The sequence below is a fragment of the Lepidochelys kempii genome, chromosome 17 (assembly GCF_965140285.1).
Source record: "Lepidochelys kempii isolate rLepKem1 chromosome 17, rLepKem1.hap1, whole genome shotgun sequence".
NCBI lineage: Eukaryota > Metazoa > Chordata > Testudines > Cheloniidae > Lepidochelys > Lepidochelys kempii.
The window spans coordinates 2,411,607-2,435,618 of record NC_136396.1 but is presented as its reverse complement, the minus strand read 5'-3'; the positions used below and the strand labels follow the sequence as shown (position 1 = coordinate 2,435,618).

General features: G+C 67.3%; 1 protein-coding gene across 4 annotated transcripts; it reads right to left on the bottom strand.

The window, feature by feature from the left end:
* Window positions 1–2,177: 2,177 nt before the first annotated feature.
* Window positions 2,178–23,588, bottom strand: ANKRD13B (ankyrin repeat domain 13B). 4 transcript variants are annotated; one of them, XM_073315234.2, is made up of 15 exons: window positions 23,298–23,587; window positions 13,344–13,479; window positions 11,673–11,797; window positions 11,366–11,411; window positions 10,789–10,932; window positions 9,818–10,007; window positions 9,576–9,642; window positions 9,055–9,136; window positions 8,831–8,895; window positions 8,564–8,694; window positions 7,996–8,153; window positions 6,489–6,641; window positions 5,937–6,097; window positions 5,310–5,390; window positions 2,178–4,852 (listed from the first exon to the last, which is right to left on the bottom strand). In XM_073315234.2, the coding sequence occupies exons 1-15, from the start codon at window positions 23,478–23,480 to the stop codon at window positions 4,592–4,594; spliced, it is 1,983 nt and encodes a 660-aa protein (XP_073171335.2). In that variant the 5' UTR covers window positions 23,481–23,587; the 3' UTR covers window positions 2,178–4,591. The 4 variants fall into 4 exon arrangements, with proteins under 4 accessions (XP_073171335.2, XP_073171337.2, XP_073171339.2 ...); XM_073315236.2 differs by having other exon boundaries at window positions 5,314–5,390; window positions 23,298–23,586; XM_073315238.2 differs by lacking the exon at window positions 5,937–6,097 and having other exon boundaries at window positions 23,298–23,588.
* Window positions 23,589–24,012: the final 424 nt, after the last annotated feature.

Sequence of the window (24,012 nt, the reverse complement as noted above, 5' to 3'; positions counted from 1 at the left end):
CCCGGAGCTGCGGGCAGGCTCCCCCGCAGCAGGCCTCAGCCCCCGGCCCCAGGGGCAGTCTGCAGAGGAACCCAGCTGGTGACGGCAGTGGATTGCGGGGCTCTAGGGGCTGCTCCCTGGGGCCTCTGCTGGCAAGAGACACTGACCCCCCCTCCCTCCCTGGCTGACACTGATCCCTTGTGTGGGGAAGCCTCCTGCCGGGCTGGGGCCATGGGGGCAGAGGGGACGGACCCCATGCTCCAGGGGAGGGGGAGGTATGTGTTTGGAATGTGCTATCTCTGCCCCTTCCCCAGCCAGGTCAAGGGGGTGGCAGCAGGTGGTTACGTGGGTTAGAGAGGGGGTTCTGTGGCTAGCTCAGCAGAGCCCAGCCTTATGGGCAAACCCTCATCACTTGCACTGTGGGGGCTTGCTGGGCATGGGCTGGGGCATGTCCTCCCCCAGGCCTGCTGCCTGGCCCTCCCCGGCCGGGCCCCCATCCCCTAGGCCCCCTGCCCTGCCCTCTTTTGCCTGGTCCTCCTCCCCCAGGCCCTGGGCCCCCTGACATCGACTGGCCTGGGGAGCTGGTCTGTAGCCTAGAGGGCTGTTTGCGGCGAGCCCCCATCTTCCCACTCAGCCGCGTTAGTGGGAAAGTTGTGGGGACCTTTCCAGCCAACAGCCTCAGCACACGGCCCTGGCGCGTGTGCAGTGGGGAATCACGCCAGGCGATGGGCACCGCATGGGACAGGAGCCCAGGCAGTTGGCATGAGGGCCCCTTTCCTTGGTCCACCCTTTCCCTGAGCCCTGGCAGCCGGCCCCTCCCAGTGCACACTGAATGGTCGGGGTGCCAGGGCAAGGCTGGGCTCTCGGGAGGGCATCGCTCAGGCCTGCTGCCATGGCGTGCAGCACACAATGGGTTCAGGGAATCCCCCCCAGGCCTGGACCGGCGGGTACTGAACTGGGCTCAAAGCAGAGGGGACAGGAGGGCTGCAGAAGGCCCCCCCAGCCCAGCCTGCCCCATCCATGCAGGGCACCTGGGGAGCTGCACCCTGCCCAGCCCCGCCAGGGTTACACGTGTGGGTCAGCCTGGGTCCCCATTGGTGAGGTGCCCATAAGCAGCAACCTGGCCCTGATTCTGCTCTCCCTGCTGATGGGGCAGGCCAGCTAATGAACCAGGATTTTCTTGGCCCTGGGGGCTGGGTGTTGCCTGCAGGTTCCTGGCCCCCTGGTATTGTACCTGTCCCTCAGCAATAAATGGCTGCATTCTCCTACCCTGGTGTGGGGAGTGTGAGCACTGGGGGGCCGGGTGACCCCAGGGATCCCAGCACAGCACCAGCCACCCCACCAGCACTGAGCCCTGCCCTACATGCCAGGCTGTGTGCCAGCTTGCTAGTGGGTGACTCTCGGGGCAGGGTCTAGCCCAGCACCCCCCCGAGCTGCCTGCAGTGGGGAGATGGCTGGCCAGATGGGGATGTGCATGCAGCCAGCCCCCCTGGATGTCCCCACCACCACCACCCCCTAGGCAGCAGCTGAGGCCCAGGGACAGGGGTTGTGCAAGGCCCCTGGAACCCAGCAGTGTCGTGCTCTAACCACTAACCCACATGACCTCTCGGCTAGTGAGTGGGAGGCGATGCTCTTCAGGGGCTCCCAGGAGTAAGCCCCCCTGCCCCCCGAGTGCTCACCCTCCCGCAGAGCAATGCGGGCTGCTCCTGCCGTGCACCAGCCAGAGGGGGCACGTCACTCCCCAGGCTGCAGCTTTCCCAGGGCCTGTTCTGGGAGAGCTGGGACGGGCCCCAGCAATGCCCACCCCAAGGAGGGCACTTTGCCATGGCACAAAGGGGGCTGGGGTTGTGCCAATCTGCCTGTGGGGCTGGAGGGCACCTTGGTGTGCAGGGGAAATGGGATTTAGCAGGGGGATCTGGGGTAAGCCCAGCGGTCAGTGTCCCCTTCCTCCTGAGTGGCTGGCACACTGCGTGGGCAGTGCACCCCCAGTGGGGCTGGCACTGCAGTAACTGCACCAGATGTCTCTGGGGATGGGGTGGGGGGGGGGGTTAGCCAAGGCTCTGGTGGCTGCTGGGTTGCTTTCAATCAAGTCAAACCCGTGTGCCCAGCTGTGTCCCACCCCCAGGGACTGAGCCAGGCTGGAGCTGGACCCTGGCTTGGGGCCCCCCTCCCCATGGAGCCCGCATCTGCTAAGAGACAAATGTTAAAGACTTTTATTGGCGTCCACCGTGATCGCAGCCTGTGGGCCGGGCCCACCCGCCAGGCCGTGGCCACGTGCCCCGGCCACGTGCCCCGGCCCCTGCTGTACAGTTGGTGTGGGGAGGTGCCGTGGACGACTAAGAAAAGGTCCCTGCCCTGTCACAGCTTCGGGAGGGAGCTGCTGCCCCGGTTTCAGTGAGATGGCTCCTCGCCGGGCGGTGGGTCCCCTCAGGCGGGGGGTGACCTGCCAGCCGGGTACACGGGGCCACGCCCCTGCGCTGGCATACCAGAAGGTCTGTCCTCTGTGCAAACCGAGCAAAGGCCTGTGCCCCCAGCCTGGCACAGGGCAGGCCTGGGCCCCATCTCGGCACAGGGCTGCTGTGTTCTCGGGGGCAGGGGGACACGGGGACTTAGCACCATTTGACGTAAGGTTTCTCTGGGGTTTTGGACCCTGTGTGAGGAGTGTGGGCTGCGGGGGGTGCTAGGGAACCCCTCCGCCCAGGCCATGGGGCTGCAGCGTGTGGGCTGGGAGGGCCTGGCAGCAGGAACCTATGGCTGGCTCAGGGGGTGCTCCTGACTCCCCCCCCAACCACCCTCAGTGGGCTCACTTGAGAGCTGGAGGGCCAGCAGGGGGCAGTCACGCCATGCTGGGCTGTCCCAGGGAAAGTGGGGAGGGGGCTCCCCATCCTAATGATGGTGTTGGCAGACACCCCCCGGCCTGGGGTGCAGGTGCTGTCCAGGCAGAGAAACCTGCCCCCACTCCCCATAGTTCAGGAGTCAGCTCCAGCCGGGCACCTCAAAGGATCCCGGTGTGTGGGCTGCCCCAGAGCTGGGCTGTCAGCAGGTGGGCAGTGCTTCCTCTGGGGAATGGCTCCTGGGCATGGGGTGGGGGCTGCAGCACCTGCCCTGCCCCCTCCCCCCACTAGCAGGCTTTGGTAAATGCCCACCCTAAGTGTGCTGGCAAGGGCCTGCCTGGGCAGCACCCCCACGGGGCTGGGGAGGGTGCGGGCTCTGGGCACGGCCCTGGCGGGGCGGGTGGCCTCTGGCAGGGCCGGGCCGGTGGGGCTCCGTGGTTAGTGGCAAAGCGGCTGGCAGCCCACAGGCCTGGCCTGGCTCCTGGCTAAGTGCACTTGATGCTGTATCGGTGCCACGGAGCCCTGGGACTGGCGCGTGCTGCGAGGGCAGCAGACGGAGCTGGTGCCTACAGCCGGCGTGGGTTCAGCATGGAGGGCAGAGGTTACCTGCCCTGTGCCCACCTCCCTAGGGGCTCCCTGGGTGCTAGCCTCCCCCATCTCTGGCCCTGCTCGTTCCCCGGCCCAGCTCCTGGGGGCAGCCCTGGGGCGAGGCAGGAAGGCAGGGCCTGGCACCAGCAGCCTCACACATGGCATAGGCGTGAATGTGTCAGGGCCGGCCGCTGGCAGTGCCAAAGCCCCATGCAGCCAGGCAGTAGGGGAGGGGCTCTGGGCACCAGGCCTGGGGGAGTTGGGCAGTGTCCCTGGGTCACAGAAGACTTGGGGGCCTCTGTGAGCCCACAGTGGGGGGGAGAGTGTGTGCAGCAGGGCCCTGCCCTTGCTGTGGGTCACAGGGGGCGGGAGGCTCAGAAAGGCTCAGCTGCCAGGGGAGGGGAGGGGCAGGGTAAGGGGCCTAGTCCAGGCAGCATGAGGTGGGGGGGGGAAGCAGCTCCTGGTATCACCATGCAGCAGCGTTCCTGCTTCCCTGCGCAGCTCACCCCATCCGGCTCTGCCTCTGGGCCCCACACTGCTTAGCTAGCACCCTCCCTTCCTGACCCACAGCCCCCTGCTGTCCCCCTGCCCCCCAGCTCTGCTGGTGCCCCTCACTCCTGACCCACAGCCTCTTGCTAGCCCAGCCCTGGGCTCTTCACCCCCTGCTCTGCCAGCCCCTACAGCTGGCTGTAGCTGGTGAGTACCCACCCACTGGGACTGGGGCGTGAGTAAGGGGCCTCGGCGTGCCCCCTGCCTCGCAGCAGGTCACCTCCTGCCGCTGCAGCCCCGTCCTCTCCTCCCCCACAGGCGTGGTGCCCTCTCCCCATTCTGTAAACTCCACCCCAGGCCGGCAATCTCTGCCCCTCACTGGCCGGGCCTGGGTCATTGGGGCTGCCCAGGGCAGGCGAGGGTTAATGAGGAGTCCGGGGGGCATGGGGAGCCAGCCCACTCCCTCTGGGGCACAGGGCACCGTAAGCGGCACCACCGGGGCTCCCACCTCCCTCTGCCGCAGCAGAGTCTCCTCCTGGCGGGGCAGCCCTGTGCCCCCGGCAGTGTTCTTGGCATGGTCTCTGAACGGCCCCGTTCGATGGCATCTGCGGCGGGCCAGCACCTCTCTGCTCACGTGGGCACCGCTGCCACCCCGCCGCGGCCCAGGGAAGGCCCACCCCGGCCACGGGCTGGGCCCCGGCTCAGCGCGAGCTGGGCAAGAGCTGCAGGGCCCATCGCAGGCGCCGGGCTACTGCTCGGTCAGCGAGAGCTGCAGGATTCGCCGCAGCTCCTCCTCCTCCTGCCGCGTGCGCTGCTCCGCCTCTGCTTGCTCCCGCGCCGACAGCTCCATGGCCAGGCGCAGCTGCTCGCCGTAGCTGCGGAACAGGGGGCTGGGCCCACCGCTGCCCCGGCCTTGCTGCTGGGGGCCGGCCTGCCGCGGGGGAGGTGTGCGCTGGGGTGACCTAGGGGGGCAGGGAACAGGGGAGTCCCGGGAATGCGGGTGCCAAGGCTGAGCCGAGGCTGCTGCAGGGCCCAGCGCCTGGACGCCGGGCGCTAAGTGCCCCGGGTGGGCGAGTGAGCACAGCAGCTCCCCGCCCCCAGCTGGGACGCTAGAGCCCTGTCGGTCGCGCCTGACTCCGGCCAGCAGAAGGCCCCAGTGGCATGACCCTGGTGGCGTCCCCAGGGAGCTGGAGTGTGGCCAGCGTCGTTACAGCTGGGGAAACTGAGGCACGGCCCGGGCAGGTCGCTGGGAGAGAGCTAGGATCCCCTTGCCAGGCTGGGCTGAATATAGCTGTGGAACAGAGCCACGGGGCTAGGCTGCGTGGAGCCAATGGGCCGTGCAGGACAGACCGACCCCCTCCCGGCTCCAACGCCAGGCCCTGTGAGCCCTGACCCTGGATAGGACTAGCCAGACCTTACCAACCTGTCTCCTCGCCGGCCCTCCTGGGACATGGGGTGTGTGCCCGGCTTGCTGTTGGTCAAAGCTTCCCAGATGGTCACCTGCAGGGGAAGCCGCAGTGCATTAACCCTTCGCCTGCCACCTCCCCTCCCACTCCCCAGCCTGGCTGGCGCTTCCTGGGGCCTGGCTGAGGGTTAGGCCAAGCCCAGGGCATGGCCAGAGAGAGCAGAGGAGACATTTATCCCAGTGGGCACAGGGCCCCCAACACCAGCCCAGCTGCAGCACCCCTGGGCCTCTGTTCCCCTTGCTGGCGCTGCTGCCCTATGTGTGTGCCAGCGGCAAGGAGGGGCAGGGGAGGATCCGCCATGAGCTGCGGGTGGCAGCGTGGGGCTGCCCCGGGCCACGCTGGCAGGCAGAGTGGGGCTCAGGGGGGCTGTGCTGCTCTTCTAGTGCTGTGGGGCTGGGACAGAACTAAGGTGAGAGCTGGTCCCCTGCAGCGCCCGAGGCTGGGTGCTCACCGCGCCCTGCCCGGCAGGAGGGGCAGCCCCAGAGCCATGCGCTGGGATGAGGCTGTTCCCATCCCGGGACACCTGGCGGGCCCCGGGGCAGTTCTCGGGGGCGCCCAGCAGGGGGGGCGCAGAGCCCACCTGGTCGTACTCGGTGCCCGCCTCCAGCAGGCTCTGTTGGATGGCGAACTGCAGCAGGTCGTCATCCTCCTCGCGCATGGCGTCCCGCTGGCTGCCCAGCACGCTGTACCCGGGCGGGGCCTCGAACAGGGACAGGTCCATCTCACAGGCCCGGCAGGAGGCTGCGGGGACCAGATGTCCCTGTCACTGCGGGGGGGGGGGACATGGCGCAGCATGCATCCCCTGCAGACTACACCGCTCGCGCCACAATGCATGCTGGGAGCTGCAGGCCCCACAGCCCGGCCTCCCTAGGGAAGGGGAGGGCAGGTGCCAGCAGGACGGGGCGCTGCGGCTACTGGCCTCCTGGCTGGTCGCCAACAGGGGGCCAAGCCAGGTCAAAGGGGGGGCTGCTAATGTGCACAAGCCCAACTCCCCCTCCCTTATAAAGCCGGAGAGGGGGACCCGGGGGCTGGTGCGCAGATAGCTCTGGATGTGGGGGTGCTAAGGGCCGACTGCTACCCCGGCGCCTTGCCCGTCCCCGCAGGGTCCCTCCCCGGGGCAGGTGCCGCGTACCCAGGGAGCTGGAGCTGCTGACGCTGGAGGAGTCGCTGCTAGGCGAGGGCGCCTCGCTGCCGGAGCTGCGGCGCACAGAGCTGACGGGCTCGTCGCAGCCGTTGAGGTTCCCGAAGGTGATGCGGGCGTTGAGGATGTGGAAGATGGGGATTTCTGGGAGGGGGAGAGAGCGGGCGCAGTGAGGGAGGTGCCACCTGCCGGGCCTGGGGCTGGCAGCTCCAGGGCCAGGAGACCAGCACATGCCTACCTGCCCCACACCCCCCCCGCCCCATGGGGATCCGGGGCTGGCAGCTCCAGGGCCAGGAGACCAGCACATGCCTACCTGCCCCACACCCCCCCCGCCCCATGGGGATCCGGGGCTGGCAGCTCCAGGGTCAGGAGACCAGCACATGCCTACCTGCCCCACACCCCCCCCCGCCCCATGGGGATCCGGGGCTGGCAGCTCCAGGGCCAGGAGACCAGCACATGCCTACCTGCCCCCCCCCCCGCCCCATGAGGATCCGGGGCTGGCAGCTCCAAGGCCAGGAGACCAGCACATGCCTACCTGCCCCCCCCCCGCCCCATGGGGATCCGGGGCTGGCAGCTCCAGGGCCAGGAGACCAGCACATGCCTACCTGCCCCACACCCCCCCCCGCCCCATGGGGATCCGGGGCTGGCAGCTCCAGGGCCAGGAGACCAGCACATGCCTACCTGCCCCACCCCCCCCCACCCCCGCCCCATGAGGATCCGGGACTGGCAGCTCCAGGGCCAGGAGACCAGCTCATGCCTACCTGCCCCACACCCCCCCCCCCCACCCCATGGGGATCCGGGGCTGGCAGCTCCAGGGCCAGGAGACCAGCACATGCCTACCTGCCCCACACCCCGCCCTGCCCCATGGGGATCCGGGGCTGGCAGCTCCAGGGCCAGGAGACCAGCACATGCCTACCTGCCCCACACACCCCCCCGCCCCATGGGGATCCGGGGCTGGCAGCTCCAGGGCCAGGAGACCAGCACATGCCTACCTGCCCCACCCCCACCCCCGCCCCATGGGGATCCGGGGCTGGCAGCTCCAGGGCCAGGAGACCAGCACATGCCTACCTGCCCCACACCCCCCCCGCCCCATGGGGATCCGGGGCTGGCAGCTCCAGGGCCAGGAGACCAGCACATGCCTACCTGCCCCACACCCCCCCCCGCCCCATGGGGATCCGGGGCTGGCAGCTCCAGGGCCAGGAGACCAGCACATGCCTACCTGCCCCCCCCCCCCCGCCCCATGGGGATCCGGGGCTGGCAGCTCCAGGGCCAGGACACCAGCACATGCCTACCTGCCCCACACCCCCCCCCGCCCCATGGGGATCCGGGGCTGGCAGCTCCAGGGCCAGGGCCAGGAGAGCAGCCAGAGTCATACCTGGCCACTACAGGCTCAGGCCCCAGGGAGCCCCTGGTCATGGGGTGAGGGCACCGGCCAGGGCCTGGTGCACGGCGCCCCCGGCGGCCGGATCGGGGCAGGGCAGGGGCAGCGCGGCCTCACCTATCTTGACGGGGAAGCCGGGCGGGAGGCGGAGCGTGATGAAATCCCGGAGCTTGGCGAACAGCGCGTTGCTTATGGCCATGAGGTCGATGATCGGCCCCACCTGTTCGCACAGGGACAGCGGGTGATCCTCACACAGCCACAGCTTGGCCTTGAACCTGCAGCGGGAAGAGATGCCCACAAGAGCACGGGCCCCTACCTGGCGCTGCCCCTCCGGCACTGTGCCCAGCTAGAGGGTCCCCCAGCACAGAGCCTTGCGGAGCATGGGCTGCCCACGAGAGCTCACTGGGCAGGTGCTGCCCTCTGCCCCATGGGACAGCCCATACTCCTCACAGTCTGGGAAGCCTGCACCGCAGTCTCATGTGGGGAGCCCCAGGCAGACCCCGGGCAGATTCGGGGGGGCCCTGGCCATGCCCCTGCCCAGCTATTCTCTCCCAGATCAGCCTCCGGCCCGCTCCTGCTCTCTCTGCCCCAATCTCCTGCAGCAGTGAGTTCCACCTATCCCCAGCCTTCCCTTTCTTGACGGGGTCCCCCTTTGCCCCAGGTTTCCTGGCGGGCCCCTCCTTACTTCTGCGTCTTGGTGGTGAGCTCCATGGGGCGCCCCATGTCTCTGCTGCCTAGCTCGAAGCTGGGGTCGAAGTACTCCTCGGGGGTGATGGCCGTGGGGTTGGTGGGGCTCCGGGTCTGCGTGATCAGCGTCTGCGCCGGGACGAGCAGAGGCCTCATTAGCTCAGCCAGGCTGGGGCTGCTCTGCGCAAACACGGTCCCCTCGCCTCCCCCAGCTACTGGGGCTGTGCTGGTCCCAGAGCCGCTCCCAGCTCAGCCCGCTACTCACCCCATTGCTGGGCCCCACATGCTGCTCGGCGATCCCCAGGAAGGACTGCAGCGGGGTCTTGCTGCCTGCAGAGAGACGGGGACAAAGCATGGGGCTGTGACACCAGTGGCTCCCCAGCTGGGGCAGCGCCGGGGCCTGCCTGCCTCCCCCAGCCAAAGGCGGATGGGAACGTTATGGGGCTGCTAGGGAAGAAACAGGGCCCATCCCCTGGAGCCGGCCCTTACCTTTGCTCTTGCCCTTGTGCTGGTCGGAGAGGTGCTCCGTCCGCGTCCGTGTGATCAGCTCCACGTTGGACGCACCGTAAACCTGCAGGGAGGAGCCCGAATGCCAGAGGCTGCAGCTCTCTCTGGCTGACAGCCCCCCAGAGATGTGCCCCCGCCAGGGGCTGGGCTGGCAGGAGGGGGCAGTGGCTCCAGCCCCCCACGTGGGCGCTGTGACCAGGGCTCCTCAGGCTGCTCTCCCTGCCACTGGGGCCCTGGTTGGGAACTCAGGCCCCACTGCAGCCAAACGTGGGCAGCCAAACGTGGGGCATTGTGGCTCTGCGCCCACCAAGGAGCCTTGGCTGGGGCCAGGTGAGCCCTGCTGGCGAGGAGGCCAAGGTGTGACCCTGCCTTTGTGCTGAGTCGGGTCCCGACATGGCTTCCCCTGCCCCTCCCAGAGCTGGGGAGGGAGCACTTGCCTTCCCCTGCCTGCTGCCCTGCGCCCCCCTGCCCATGGCCAGTGGCAAGGCCGCCCTGCCCCTCACCTTGGCCTCGTACCCGTTCACCACCTCTGTCTTCTCGCTCCGCCAGCCCAGAAGCCCCGTCTTGTTCCTGACGGCGACAAGGCAGCCGTGAGTGACAGACCCACGGGGGATTCACACTCAGCCCCCCCCCATCTGCCAGGCCCTGCCCAGAACCAGGGACCCGGGGCACCCCTGGGCTGCAGCAGAAGTCGCCTGCTTCCCAGCCCCCTCCCGGAGCCTTCCCCTGCCCGGCACGTGCCCACCTCTCGAAGGCGATGTTCTTGGTGTCGAGCTGTGTGGTGACGACGGGCGCGGTGAGCCGGCCCATCACCTGCTCCTCAGTGGGCTGCACGGCAGCCAGCAGGCCCTCGCGGTCGTGGCTGGCCAGGGCCAGCGTCTCAGAGTACACCACCTGCCGGTCGTGGTCGATCTCCAGCACCACCGCGCTGGTGTCTGCCGGGAGGAGGCCACGTTAGCACCTGCCCCCAGGGGCTGCAGCTCTGGGGGGGGGGCTCCAGAGCAGCGTGGGGGGTGTGGGCTGGGGGCATGGGGGAGTGCAGGAGGGCCGTGCAAGCATGTGCCAGGGGCCTGCCTGAGTGTGCCCATGCTGGATCTCCAGGTGTGGCAGAGCCACCCTCCCCGGCAGCGAGCAGGGGGCCAGGTGGGCTGCCCCACCCCCAGACATCAGCACCTCCCCCATCCATAACTGCCCCTCTGGCTGCACGAACCCCACGCTCCCCCTCCACGCTGCTGCGTCTGCTTGCCAGCTTCAGGCTGCCAGCCGGCAGGGAGGCGTCTCCCTCATGCCACCTGGTGTCTAGACGGGGCTTTTCACTCCTCCGCCCAGCCAGCAGGATGAGACCTCTGCGACCCTCGTGCCAGGGGAGCGGGCAGCAGCCAGGGCATAGAGCACCCGCCCCAGGCCCGCAGGGCTAAGCTGGGCCTTTCCAGAGCACTGCCCAGCCAGCGGGCTCCCCCACCACGCGCCCCGGCACCTCCCGCACGGGGTCAGCCCAGCGACCGGCTGCGGGCAGGGGGAGAGGTGGCACACCCAGCTGCGGGCAGGTTGGGGGGCGGAGTGCAGTGAGTGGCCAGCATGGCCCCGCTGCAGCGAGATGGGTGTGTGCATTGTCAACAGCCGGTGCCCACGGGCTGCCTCGGGCAGGGCTGGGGGCTGCGGCCCTGCTGCTCCCAGAGCCTTCCGGCACCGCGCTGTGCCGGGGGCCATGCCGACCTTGTCCCCGGAAGACGAAGCTGCGGTTTCCCCGCTGCCAGGTCATGTGGTCGAAGCCAAGCAGCGTCGTGTCCACACGCAGGTTCTGGCCGCTCTTCCACACCTTGTAGGTGTCGCTGGGGCAGATCTTGGAGACCAAGGGCACTGTGGGGAGGGCAATGTTAGGGGCAAGTCCCCCGTGGCTAGAGCCACCCCTCAACCCGTCACGCTGCCTCGTGGGGCGGTGAGCAGGGGCATCCCGCTGGCCTGGGACCCATTGCTCCAGGGTCCCAGGGGCCAGGTTTGGACAGAAGATAAAATTCCCCAAACCACCACATGGCCAGAGCTCTCCACTCAGGGGGAGCAGGGTGGGGGGCCCAGCAGGTGAGGGGAGAGGCAGTGGGGTCCCCAGCAGGGAGGGGTCCCCAACAGGGAGGAGGCAGGCGGCCCTTGGACTCGAGGGCTGCCTGGGGCCGTCACAGGTGTGGGTGAGCACCGGGGTCTGGGGTGATGCGAAGGGCGTCTATGGGCTTGGGGGGGGGCAGCAAAAGGGGAAAAGGGCTGGGCCCAGCCTCCTCCTGGTGGCCCCAGAACTTACCCCAGCTGGTGAATTCCCATTTCATCTCCACGTAGAAATCCTGGGCCTGGGGAGAGGAGAGAGAGGCCGGGGTTGAGGGCACCCAGTGCCACCCACGGGATCCCCTCACACCCAGCAGCTGCAGGGACAGGGAGCCAGGAGTCCTTGGTGTGACCATGTGCGAACCCTGCCAGCTTCCCCCTACATGGGGCTGGCACTGGGCACATGAAGCCCGCTGGGCAGGGCCGGGCAGGGGACCCATGGCCCGGGAAGCACTGGCTCCTTGCGGTGGCCCAGGGCAAGAAGAGGGTGCAGGCGGGGGCTGTACCTTGCGTAGCTTCTCCAGCAAGATGGGGATCCCGGCCAGGCGCTTGACGGCTCGCTGATAATCACGGTACCGCAGGACCAACTGCACCAGCTCCAGGTCACGGGTGCTCACTGCCTCTTGGAGCACTGGGGGGTCAGAGGGGGGTATCAGGGGCAGCGGGCAGGGTCCCCTCTGCCCACGTGACCAGGAGAGCCAGCCCTGCCCCAGCCTGCACCGGGGAGGGCAGCACCTGGCCAGGGTCCCTGTCCCAGACCAGGGAGGCGCCTGGCCTGGTCCCCTGGCAGTGCCCCTGGGCAGAGCTGGATTCCTGCAGCTCTGTGAGGCCCGCAGGTTTGCTTCAGCCAGGGGGGCGTCAGCATCGGCCATTAGGGTCCCCCTGGGGCTGCCCCCTCCCACGTGCCCTGAGCCACTGCAGGAGCACAGGCTGGCTACCTGCACGCGCGGGGGAAGGTGCTGGGAACGGACACTGCAGGCCTATACAGCACCTCCCCAATGTCTGCCAGGAGCCCTGGGGCTGCTGTGTTGGGTGGGGATGGTACTGAGGGGCTCCAGCAGAGGGGCTGTGCATTGGGATTGGGGGGCACCAGCAGAGCTGGGGGGACGGACAAGGGGCTGGGCTAGCAGGGGCTGGGGGTTGGGATCAATGTTCCCTATCATTTTTTATATTCATGTGTGGAATGAATTTTGTTCTGTGCACCAATATGGAGGTGATGTGTGGCAGGGGTGGGACCGAGGGGATTGGGGTGTGGGAGGGGGCTTAGGGCTGGGGCACAGGGTTGGTGTGCAGGGGGTGAGAGCTCTGGGGTGGGGCCAGGGATGAGGGGATTGGGGTGCAGGCTGCCCTGGGGCAGCGGTGGGGAGAGCAGGGCTGGGCTGGGCTGGGGGAGGGACGCCTCTCCCCGCATGTGCGGCCCTTGATAGCCTGTTGCACAGCCGCGCAGCTTACAGGGAACTTAGCTTGGGATGGGGGGCACCGGCAGAGCTGGGGGAGCCAGGCGGGCTAGCAGGGGACTGTGGGTCGGGAGTGAGGGGCACCGGCGGAGCTGGGGGAGCCAGGCGGGCTAGCAGGGGACTGTGGGTCGGGAGTGAGGGGCACCGGCGAAGCTGGGGGAGCCAGGTGGGCTAGCAGGGGACTGTGGGTCGGGAGTGAGGGGCACCGGCGGAGCTGGGGGAGCCAGGCGGGCTAGCAGGGGACTGTGGGTCGGGAGTGAGGGGCACCGGCGAAGCTGGGGGAGCCAGGCGGGCTAGCAGGGGACTGTGGGTCGGGAGTGAGGGGCACCGGCGAAGCTGGGGGAGCCAGGCGGGCTAGCAGGGGGTTGCAGGTCAGGAGTGAGGGGCACCAGCGGGGCTGGGGGAGCCAGGGTGGGCTAGGGGCTCAGCAGAGGCGGCTAAGGGCAGGGTGCCCAAGTGCTCCCGCTCTTCAGCCCCCACCTGCACTGCACAGTGACCTCCATGAGCTCACACCAGGCGCCTGGTTGCTCTGTCACCCCCCCACCCCCTGTGCAATGGAGCTGGTCTCACTGGTATCTGTTGCCTGTTAAGTGCCAGCCCCTGCAGAACTGGTGCCAGGTGCCAGCCCCCCAGGTGCCAGCCCCCTGGCGCAGGAGAGGTGGGGCTGCTGCAGGCGATGGCTGTCAGCCTCCCCCCGGCGTCCCAGAGCCGCCTGCCCACCTGTCCAGCCGCTGCGGTTCTCCTTGCCCACATCAGCTCCGTGCTGGAGCAGGACCCTGGCGCAGTCCAGGTGGCCCAGCGTGGTGGCGAGGTGCAGGGGCGTGCGGCCCCGCGGGTCCAGCTGCTCAATGTCCACCTGCCAGGAGAGCCCAGAGAGGGGCTTAGCTGGGGGTGATCCTGGGACAGGGTTCGGGGGAGCAGCCCCAGCAGGCCTGGCTGCTGCTCCGGATGGGGCTGCTCCCAGCCCTCGTCATCTCTGTGGGGTGCTGGGACCTGGGGCCCCTGGAGTCTCAGTGCTCCGGGGGGGAGGGGTGTAGGCCCTGCTGGGTCTGGTGCGGGAGGGCACATAGCTGTCCAAGGAACCGGCTGGCGAGAGGCCCTGGCCTGGGAATTCGGGGCGCAGGCTCCTCTGGCCAGGGCCAGCCATCCGCCCATTGGTGCCGTTTCTTCTTTGTGGGGGGAGCCCCATGCAGATGAGCCAGTGTGAGACCCCGGTGCCCTGGGCTGGCTGCTTCTCTGGCCAACACAGCACCGGGCCTGGTAAACGGGCTACAACCCAGGCCCCATGGACATCCCCCCAGTTCTGCCTCCAGGAGCCAAGCGGTTTGAGCCCGAGCCCATTCAAAGGCAGCCCTGGAATGCGTGAAATTTGAGCCCCCGATCCCCACCTCCCCCCAGGACCTGACTTTGAGCTGGGACCTGACCAGCCCCCGGGCAGCTGCAGCCTGTGCTGGTGAAAGTCAGGGGAGAGAGGCTCCAGGCCCACAAGTGCAGCCCATAGGGCTGGGGGTGAGTGACCCCGCCTGGGCCCAAAGGCCTTCCCCAGCTCCAGCTCTGGCCTGGGCCCTGGGGGCTCCCTCCTGCACTGCAGGGGGACGTGGTGGGGGAATCCCAACAGCGGGCAGGAGGACTGACAACGGGGCACCTTGCTGGGGCAGGGAGTGAATGCTCCAGTCCGTGCCAGCAGCGCCATCCTGGGAGCAGCTGCCCAGATGAGCCTGTTCTCTCCCCATGCCCAGCAAGGCCAGGGGAGTGTGATCTCTGGGGCTCAGAGTGAGGGGGCCACCGGCCTTTATCCCCATGACCCCTGGGCAACCCAGCCAGGTGGGGAAAAGCTGAGCTCTGTGGGGCAGAGCTAGAGATATTGGGGGTGGGGTGTCCCCGCAAAGCACATCTCCCCCTGCCTCCAGCGGAGAAGGGCACTCAGCCTCCTCGGCCCTGGCTGGGTCAGCCAAGGAGGGACCGGTCATGCTGGCAGCTCCGGGGCATGAAGGACAGCACTGGGCTAGCAGCCCCTGAGTTCCTTGGAGGTGCGCTGCAGGGCAGGATTCAAGCCAGCACCCTGCTGGAGGGGCTCCATCCCCCCCCACACACACACCTGGCCCAAGCACCGAGCTGATGTCCCCTCAGTTAGGTAGAGAGCTGGGGAGGGCGTCCAGCTGTGCTGGGCCCAGGACAGGAGCGAGGTGGAAGGGTTAATAGCATTTATTGGCCCAGCTTCTGCTAGGGAGAGACAAGCTAGTGAGCCTGAGCCACGCACTTGAGCCAATGCAGCCTGTCACTGCCCCCGGCCTCCCTCGGTAAATCCACCGGCCTTTATCTGTGACCAATGACACTGTGGCTCTGTGTCGCATCCCCCGTTCCTGCCCCGTGTCACCCCGGCACTGCTGCCCGGCAGCTCACGTCCCTGTGTGCCCAGCATGCACTACCCTGCCCTCACGTGCCCCCTTGCGTGTTATTTCCAGCTGTGGTATGCATCACGTCACGCCCAGCCAGACGTGCCAATCACCGCACCTCAGGCCATGTGTGCTCCCCATCCTGCTCTGAGGGCGTGCGGCAGGGGCAAGTGGGATCTGACCTACCCCCTGAGGCCCAGCCCCCACTCCTGGCAGAGGCGCCTGGCTGGACTCACCGCCCAGCTCTGCACCATGGGCCCTGCCGCTGGGACTGGCTGGGAGCTCAGCACATGCCCCAGGCTGTGGCTGAAGGCCTGGAGCATGGGGACAGCCGGGGGCTCCTCCTGCGCACATCCCCATCTCTGCCCTGCGTCCCTTCTGTGGGGGGCAGCCGGGAGGGCTGCCACCGCCCGCTGTGCCCGCTAGCACAAGGCTCCCACTCTGCGGGCAGCTCCGTTCCCATCCCCCGCTGCCCCCCCCCCCAGCCCTTCCCGCTGAAAGCCCAGCGGCAACCCAGGGGAGTGCCTGTCACATCCACTTCCCGCCTGGCTGCCGAGGAGGCCATGCATGAAAGGCACATGCCAAGCTGAGGAGATGACAAGCTGGGTTTGCCGGGTCAAGGGGCACCTGGGCTGGCATCCAAGCCCTGGTGGGGGGAGAGGACGGCAGCTCTTGTGAGTGCCATGCCAGAAGCCATGCTAGGGATGGGGTGGGGTGCCAGGCCACAGGGCTAGGAGGCACAGGAGAGGGGGTCTGACCCTGCAGGGGGTCCTGTGAGAGCCGGGGGGTGGGAGCTTCACTCCCTGCAGAGCCTGGCCCCGGGGTGGAGGGGGGCCCAGCAACACCCCCACTTGCAGGCACAGCAAGCCCTGCTCACGGGGCAGCCCTGCCTTTACCCCTCCAGCCGCTGCAGAGAGATGGACCCGACGGCAACCCCAGCCCCCAGCTGCCTGGAGCTTGCGGGTTCCGGGCCCATCTCTGCTGCCCGCCCCGAGGCGCGGGCACAATGGTGTTGTGCGGTGCTGAAAGGGTTAATGGCTTCTGGCCTGCAGGGCTCTGGGCCAGGCCAGGTGAGCTGCCGGGGAGCCCATTGGCTAGAGATGGCCGGGCTCCCAGGTGCCAGCTATTTCCTGAGCGTGCCCTGCCCGCTGGGCTGGGTCTGCAGCCCGTGGGGAGGGGAGGGGAGGCGAGGCGAGGCGAGGCGAGGCCCAGCCCAGCTGGGTCTGCAGCAGGAGCCGGCCAGGGCCCCGCTCTGTGCTGGGTTCGGCCCTGGCTGGATGTGATGGGGGTGAATGTCTGGAGGTGGCAGTTAGCAGCTCTGGGCCACCGTCTCCTCCAGCCCCCCTGGCTAGAGGCACAGGGGCCCTGAGAGGAGGCCTGGAGTGTGGGAGTCCCCCCCCTCCGCCCCTGGGAGCAGCGGGGGGCTGTGGGTTGGAATGAGGAGCATTGGCGGGGGGGAGCCAAGTCCCTGACTTGGGTGAGTGGGGCCCCACTTTTCCTGGCAGCTCTGCCACAGGGAGGCTCCCTAGGAGCATTGGGGGGCGGGACCAGGTTGCTTGGAGACGACTCTCCCTGGAGCCCCTCCCCCACCAGTGCTAATTGCCCCACACTCCTTTGCCAGACACTAGCTCCCAGGGGCCGATTCTTGTTGCTGAGAGAAACTGTAACCCCGGGGGGGGGGGCAGCTGCACTTCTGCCAGGCTGCCCTGCCTCCGTGCCCCGGCACTCTGGGGGGCTGTGTCAGGAGAGGAGCCCCCAGCTCAGTGCCAGGGGCTGAGGACTGGCACAAACCCCTCCCTCCCCATGCCCAGCAGCTGCCCCAGCCTCGCTGCCAGCCACGCTGGGGCGTCTCCCACAATCCTGCCCAGGGAGCAGAGCTCGGCCATCCCCTGCCATGCACCTCGGGGGGTGCCCCAATCACAACACGGGGGAGGGAGGAGCCCGCAAGGGGTCTCAGCCTCGCCCCGCCTGGGCAGCCGGGCTCTCCGACGCTCAGGTCTGACTTCCCCATGCCCTGGTTCCTGCCTCGGTGCTTCCCATTCACATGCCAGCTGGATCCAGCTGTTAACACCCCCAGGTGCTGCTCCTGTGAGCCCCCCAAACCCACACTGTCCCTCCCAGCCCAGCTCTGGTGCCAGAGCCCTAGCTCCCAGAGCCAATCCTGGCCCAGCCATGGCCTCCCCTCCACCCTGCCCGTCTTGGATGGCAGAGGCCTGGCAAATGTAGCTGTCCCGTCGGAGGGGCACGGCGCATGCTGCCCCTTGGCCTGGCCCGCAGTACTGAGACCCAGGCACTGCCAGGGGGTGCCCCAGAAACAAAACCGGTTCTGGAAGCAGCACCTCCAGTGTAGCAGGAGCTGGCGTGTTAATTAAACGCTCTCCAAGGTGATCGCTGGCTGGCTCTTAATTGCTCTGATGAAAAGGGCTCTAACTAATTAAAGAAAACACACACACCCCAGCCCTCCAGCTGGGAGCTGGTTAATGCAGCTTCCCCCCACCCCTGGCTGCGGGAACCGGGCTTTCCTGGGGGCTGGGTCCAGTGGGGTGCTGCCCCAGGGAAGGGATGGGACATGGGCCCCTCACTGTGGACCAGGAACCAAAGCTGGCTCTTGGTGCCTTGGGTGTCAATCCAGAGTCACCCCATTTACACCAGGGTGACCGATCAGGATGTGACTGGCTGGAAGCAGAAGCTAATGCCCAGGCTTCCCACCCAGCCAGCTCTCCGCTCCCAGGCCATCCCCACTTCCCTGCAGCAGCCCCCACTTGCATGCATGGCCCGGCACTTCCCCCACCCGGCGCCGCCCATGACTACCCTGCTCCCACTGCTGCTGCGTTCGGCCTTTTGCTGAGGACCCCGCTTAGGCCTTCGGGACCTGGGCGGCCAGCCCCAAGTGCTGCTGCCTGGTCCCCAGGCCGGGGCTCTGTGTAGCACCCAGCTCCCATTGCCGGGGGCGGGGGGGTGAGGCCTTGAGGCAGCTGCGTGGCATGCTGACCCTGACCCCAGGGTGCTGACCCTGCCCCTGCTCGTGGCTGGCGAGTGGCAGCGTCTCTCGCCCAGGCACCGGGAGGATGGGACTCGGCAAAGCAGGCTGGCGTGGCCAGATAGGGTCAGCAATCTTGGCTGCAGGGGAGAAGGCGCTGCACAAGGGTGGTCTCAGCAGGCCATGGCCGCGGAGAGAGGGCGGGGGGGCGTTACAGGCCCTGCACGGCCAGCCTGCCTCCTTCGTCCGTGGCTGCGTTTGGCTTGGCCCAAGCCTGGCAGTGACTTGTTCATCAGGCATTAGCTGCTGGCTCCCCACACGCCCGCGGGGCTGCAGGGTGAGGGGCTGCTGGAGGAGCCCAACCGCCCAGCTGGGCAGACAGCAGAATGGGGGGGCTGGGACTGTTCATAACAACTCACTGCACCTCCGGGCCAGGGTTCCTCGGGGGGGCTGCTGTTTGTCCCAGATGGTCATAACAGCCCCATCACCCTGAGAGCCGGGGGCTCTGTCCAGAGCCATGAGCCCAGACACCACTGCCCTGCCCACCCCAGGGCCCTGGGGCTGGGATGCAGTTCCCCGCTGACCCCCATACGCACGCTGAACCAACTCTGCCTTCCTGCAGGGCTGCTAAGGGCCAGACTTTGCCAACGGGCAGCTGGCTTCAGAGGGCACCAATCATCGTGCCCGCCAGGAAAAAGGAAGAGTGCTGACCAGGGCATGGGGAGGGGTTACTACAGAGTTCATCCTGCAGCCTGAGATGCCAGTTTCCATTGATGGGCGCTCGGAGCTGCCCTGGTGCCGGCTGGGCAGTGCCAAGGGGGGAAGAGGAACTGTTTGTGATTCCTACTGTTCAATCCACAGGCGCTGCCTGGCTCCACCCAATTGGAGTGGCCATGCCAGCCAGCTCCAGCCCAGCCCACCCCTCAGTGCCAGCCAGAACCTGCCGCTGGTGAGTCGAGCTGCGCCCCTGGTCCCCACCCCTCAGCTGGCCAAGAGAAGCTCTGCCCAGGGTGCGGGTGTAGCCCCGTGACGTCTCCCCGGAGCTGACAGAGCAGGGCTCTTCCAGTGCAGGCCTGGCTCACTGCTGCTTGTGCCCGGGGAACTCAAGCTCCAGGGCCGACCCCACTGGCTGACCCGTCCAAGCAAGAGTTGAATGTGCCCTCGGCTCAGCTCCATGTTCTGCTCCCTTCCCCACCCCTTGGTGCCTTGCCACGTATCGGGGTCTGAAACATGCTCCAGACGCCTTGTGGGATTTCCCAGGGGGCGGGCTTGCCTTGGGGCAGGGAATCCGTGGGACAGGAATGCCAGGGCTGGTCTTGCAAGCAGCCACCCGGATCCTTTGGCTTTGCCATAGCCAAGAGGCAGCAGGGCTCTCCGGAGCAATGGAGAGGGGATTCCCTTGCTGCTGCCCCAGACCCCTCCCAGTCCTGGCTCCATGCTGGCAGCAGGAGAGTGTGAACAGTCCCCCTGACCCGGGGCTTGGCACAGAGCAATCGGGGAGCTGCGAATTCTGAGGTGAGCCCTGCCAGCGACCGCGGAGAGGGGCAGCCAGGGCCAAGACGGCTATGTCCCATTTGCGGGGGGCCAGGGCCCAAACATGGGTGAGCTGGAAGGAGGCTTGGGGCAGAGACTTGGCGTGGCTCATCCCCGCTGGTGAGTATCTTCTGCCCTGAGCCCCCCGGACCCAGCTCAGCCTGGCTGCGGTGATGCCCAGGCACCATCCCAGGGCCCTGGCTGCCCCGAGCCGGGTGTTCACCACTGCACTCAGAGCTGGGCAGAGGGCACAGAGGGTGAGATGCCAGCACTCTGTGCTGCCAGTGACACCACCGTGATGCCAGGTCCACGTGTGTGACCTCAGCCACATCTCTCGGACCTTGAGCTCTTGGAATCTGGGCTGGATCTGTCTGGGCCTCAGCCCCCCCACCCCCAAGGAGTGGGTGCTAATGATCCCTTGGGCTCACCCGGCTGGCTGGCTGGGGCCTTTCATTGCTAGTGTGATACATTAGATTGCAAGCTCCTTGGGGCTGGGACCGGATCTCACTGTCTGCCCGGCACACTGGGGCTCAGATCTCGGTTACTGCCCTGGGCTGGGTCTGGCTCTGGCTTTGTAGCCAAGCTAGGCTCCAGCAGCCAGCACTGGCCTTCCCTCTGTATTGGGGGAGGGGGGTCTCTGGGGTCTGGCTAGGAGGGGATGGAGTCAGTCCACAACTCTCGCCGCTGACTGCGACACCAAGAATGACCTGTGCAGAACCTGAGAACCAGAGAGTTCCCGCGAGCAGCACACCACGCTCTCCTCTTCCTGCCGGACTGCGAAGTGCAATGCCCATGGCAGCCCCTTTCCAGGGGCCGGTCTGTGTGAGCTGCCTCCCTGCCCCCCACAATGTCTGGGGCTCCTTTCCAGAGGGACCTTTGCCTAGGCAGGGTCTGGGCTGCTCCTATTTAAGGGAGCCCTAACCTGACAAAATGCAGCTCGCCGGGGGTGCAGCCAGGACTCAGCTGATGCAGCCCCTGCCCCAAACAGCTGCTCCGTGGGCCCCACCCTGCACCCTCCCTGCTGGCGGTAATGCTCGCTACCAGCACGCAGGCTGTAGCCTCCTGGAGGAGCCCAGGGATGTTCGCTGGACTGCGGCCGAAGTGCCAGATACGGAGCAGGCAGGTTGCCCTGCGGCAGGCTGGTACGGGAAGGACCAGTTGCCCTTGAGCGATTGGAGTGAGGCCGGGGGGCTGTACGGTGGGCTGTGCTTTGGGAGAGGCCAGATGTCTCGACAGGAGAGGCACAGCCCAACGTTCTGGGCAGGATGCAGGCAACACTGGGCAAGGGTCTCTGCCCTGCACGTGGAGGAGGTCAGACGGGGTGATCACAAGAGCCGCCGTGGACCAGAGACCCTGCTCGGACCTGCCGCTGGTGCTACCCGGCTTAGAGCCGTGGGCTGCCTGGGCCTGAGAGCTGCACCCCGAGCCCTCCAGCGAGGCACTGCACAGGGCTCTCGTGGGCACCAGGGGCAGGGCATTTAAGCCAACCTCCAGCCCAGGCAGCTCCTACCAACCAAACCTGGTTTTACTGCTGCCTCTTCCAGCCACATCTCAGACAATGGGGAGAGACCTCGTGCATCTTGGAGAATTTTTCCTTCAGAGGAAAAGCCACTGAGATGTTCCAAAGACATAAGTTACCAAGCAGGGCATAAAAATCCCCCTTGCTATTTCTACGCTCGTCCGGTCCGTTCTGGGCACGGGGAAATGGCCAGCACACACTTCGTCAATTTAGCCGAGATCTCCGCCTCCCCGAGCTGCTGCTAAAAATGACCCTGAATTACAAGAGAAATAAAACGCAGGAGATTCCCCCACAGGCTGCTCCGATCAGGAAAGAGGAGAAAACAGGAGCTCATATGTGGCCGCTCCATTTCCATGCAAATCACAATTAGGCCAGGATCTCTCCACAGCTGCCTGCTACAATACAGACGGGTGTGGCACCAGCCAGCCAAGGTAAAGAAAAGCCTTGCAGCCATAGCAAATATCCCAGCCGGAAGAAGATGCGTCAGAGGCGGTTGTACGTCTCATTGTAAAAACAACGAAGAACCTGATCCTGCAAGGTGCTGAGCGCTCTTGGCTCACGGTTCCTGGGCACCAGCAGGGTCTGCAAACTCAGGCATTGTCACACACTTCACACAACTTCAGCCACAGGGAGTTGTGCCCTGGCACAGGGCGGGCAGGCAAAGGAGGAAGTTGGGATGCCCGAATGCGGAACTGCCTGGGGTTTGCCATTTTCCCCACAACCATACTATTGTTGTAAGGGAGACAGCTTTGTACTGCTTGGGGGGGGGGGTTAATTAGTTGAATAACAGTGACAAAGGAACCCCCCCCCCCAAGCTGGTAAATTCATATTTTGACACTGTGGAAACCCAGCTTAATTATCTGCCAGGGCCAGCAGCCCCAGGAGCTCATACTCTCTGCCTGGTGTAAATGTGTTCACCAGAGCGTGCCCAGGACAAGCCGTGCTGGAACGCAGTCCTGACACGCAACGCACACTGCCCGTTTCCCAAGGTCCATGTCCTTGCTCTTAGCAGGTGTTGTTTTCACCATAGCAGAGACAACTGCACCTCCAGCTACTCCAGATTAATTGTGAGGTGAAACATATATTTAGTGTCTATAACAAACCACCCACGCCAGGTTGGAGAGGAAAGGAAGACGAGGGGCCCGCGGCCTAGCGCTCATCTGCTCCTAGCACCCCCAGCTCTCAATGAGTCGTTAACACCCACTCTGGGAGTTTCAACCCAGTCCAAGGAAATTAGGTGACCAGCTTCCACTGCAATTCCCTGGGATTTGGGTGTGGATTCCTGTAGGGCCAGGCAAATCGCAGCCTCGGGTGCAAGGTGATCCTTGGGAGGGATTGCATGCTCTGAGGCCAGAGGGAATGTATGTGCCCTGGGATCTCGCTGAGCCAGCCAACTGACGTGGGAACTGCTCTGGTCCCATGGTAATGGGCACAGGCACAAAGCCCTTAGGCAGTCACAAGCTCCCAAACCCAGGGGGCGTTTGGATGGAAAAAGGTGGCAGAGCATCACCGACGGTGGCCACCATCCCCCACAGGCCATGAGCTAGGTGCTGAGCCATCTCAGTGGCTGGGCTCCCGATGGAGGTGAACCAATTGGTCCCAAGCTGGCACCCTGCTCTGCGCCCCTTTCCTTAGGCCTCGAGCACCCTGGCCCCGGGACGTACCTCTCTACAAATACTCAGCACCCCAGGGTGCGAAAAGCCAGCGCTCTGGGACACCCACCCTGCCGTGCTTTGCCTGCTGCTTGGGGATTTCTGCTGGCTGCTTTCCAGGCTGGCGCTGCCCATGGCACGACAGCCAGTCCCTGGATCCCCCAGCCCCGGTGAGGGGCCAGGGACAGTTTCTGGGGAGAAGGGCTTCTGGGGGAGGGTCAAATCATACAGCAGGATCCCCAGCCCCCTCCTCGCCTGCCTTCTGGCACCACTGCGCTGTTACCTACCCCAAGTCCTAGCGGGCCACGGGCCAGCCCGCCACGGCAAAGACCCCGCTCCCCCTCGCCCAGACCCACTGCAGTGGGAGGCTGCCTGCAGCCGCCCAGCAAGGGCCCTGCCGGCTGCAGCCTGGAGCCGGGGAAGCCCTGCCATGGAGATGCTGCTGCTAAGGGGGGCGGCGATTCTGTTGCATCAGTTCCCCCCGCCGCGGCCCCAGCACTAGCCCCGTTGCCCCCCAGCACAGTCCCGGCCTGAGCCGCGGGGGGGGGGCTCGGTGCCCCCCAGCCCGGCGCCGCCCCCGCCGGCCGGACCCACCTGCTGGGTGCTGAGCTCGCGGTCCAGCTCGCGGGCTCGGTTGTGCCAGACCAGGCGGTGCAGCGGGTACCTGCCCTCCGGCCCGGCGGCGGCGGCGGCGATCATGCTGTCGGCGCGCCGGCTCCGGCGGCGCAGGGGCGAGGGGCTGGGCGCAGGGCTGCCGGCGGCGCGGGGCGGAGGCATGTGGCTGGGAGGGGACCGCCGGCGCGCCGGGCCCGGCTCCGGGGCTCCCCGAGAGGGGGGCGCTCCCGCGCCGAGCGCCGGGCCCCGGGCAGCGCTGCGCGCTCCGCCCGCGCACACAAAGGGAAGCGCCCGGCCGCGCCGCGCCGCGCAGCGCCCACCCGGAGCGCAGGCGGCGGCGGCGGCAGGGACCGGCGCGGGCTGCCCCAGGGCCCCGAGCCCCAGCGGGCCCCCCGGCCCCGGCATGGCCCCCGCCGCGCTCCGGGACCAGCCCCGCCGGGCGCCGGCTGGCGAGCTCCGTGCAGCGGCCTGGCGCCGGGGCCTGATGGGAGCTGTAGTTCCCCGCCCGGCCGGGGGCAGGGCCGGGCTCTCTGCCCCCCGGCGCTGCGGGGCGCTCCGGGACCTGGGCAGCCCGGCCCCAGGCTCAGCTTCCTCCCACCTCGGCCGGGGGCTGCGCTGGCTTCTCCCCGGTACTGCCCCATGGCCCTGCCCCAGCCCCCTGCCTGCCTGGCTCCCGCAGCCCCTCGGCTGGGCC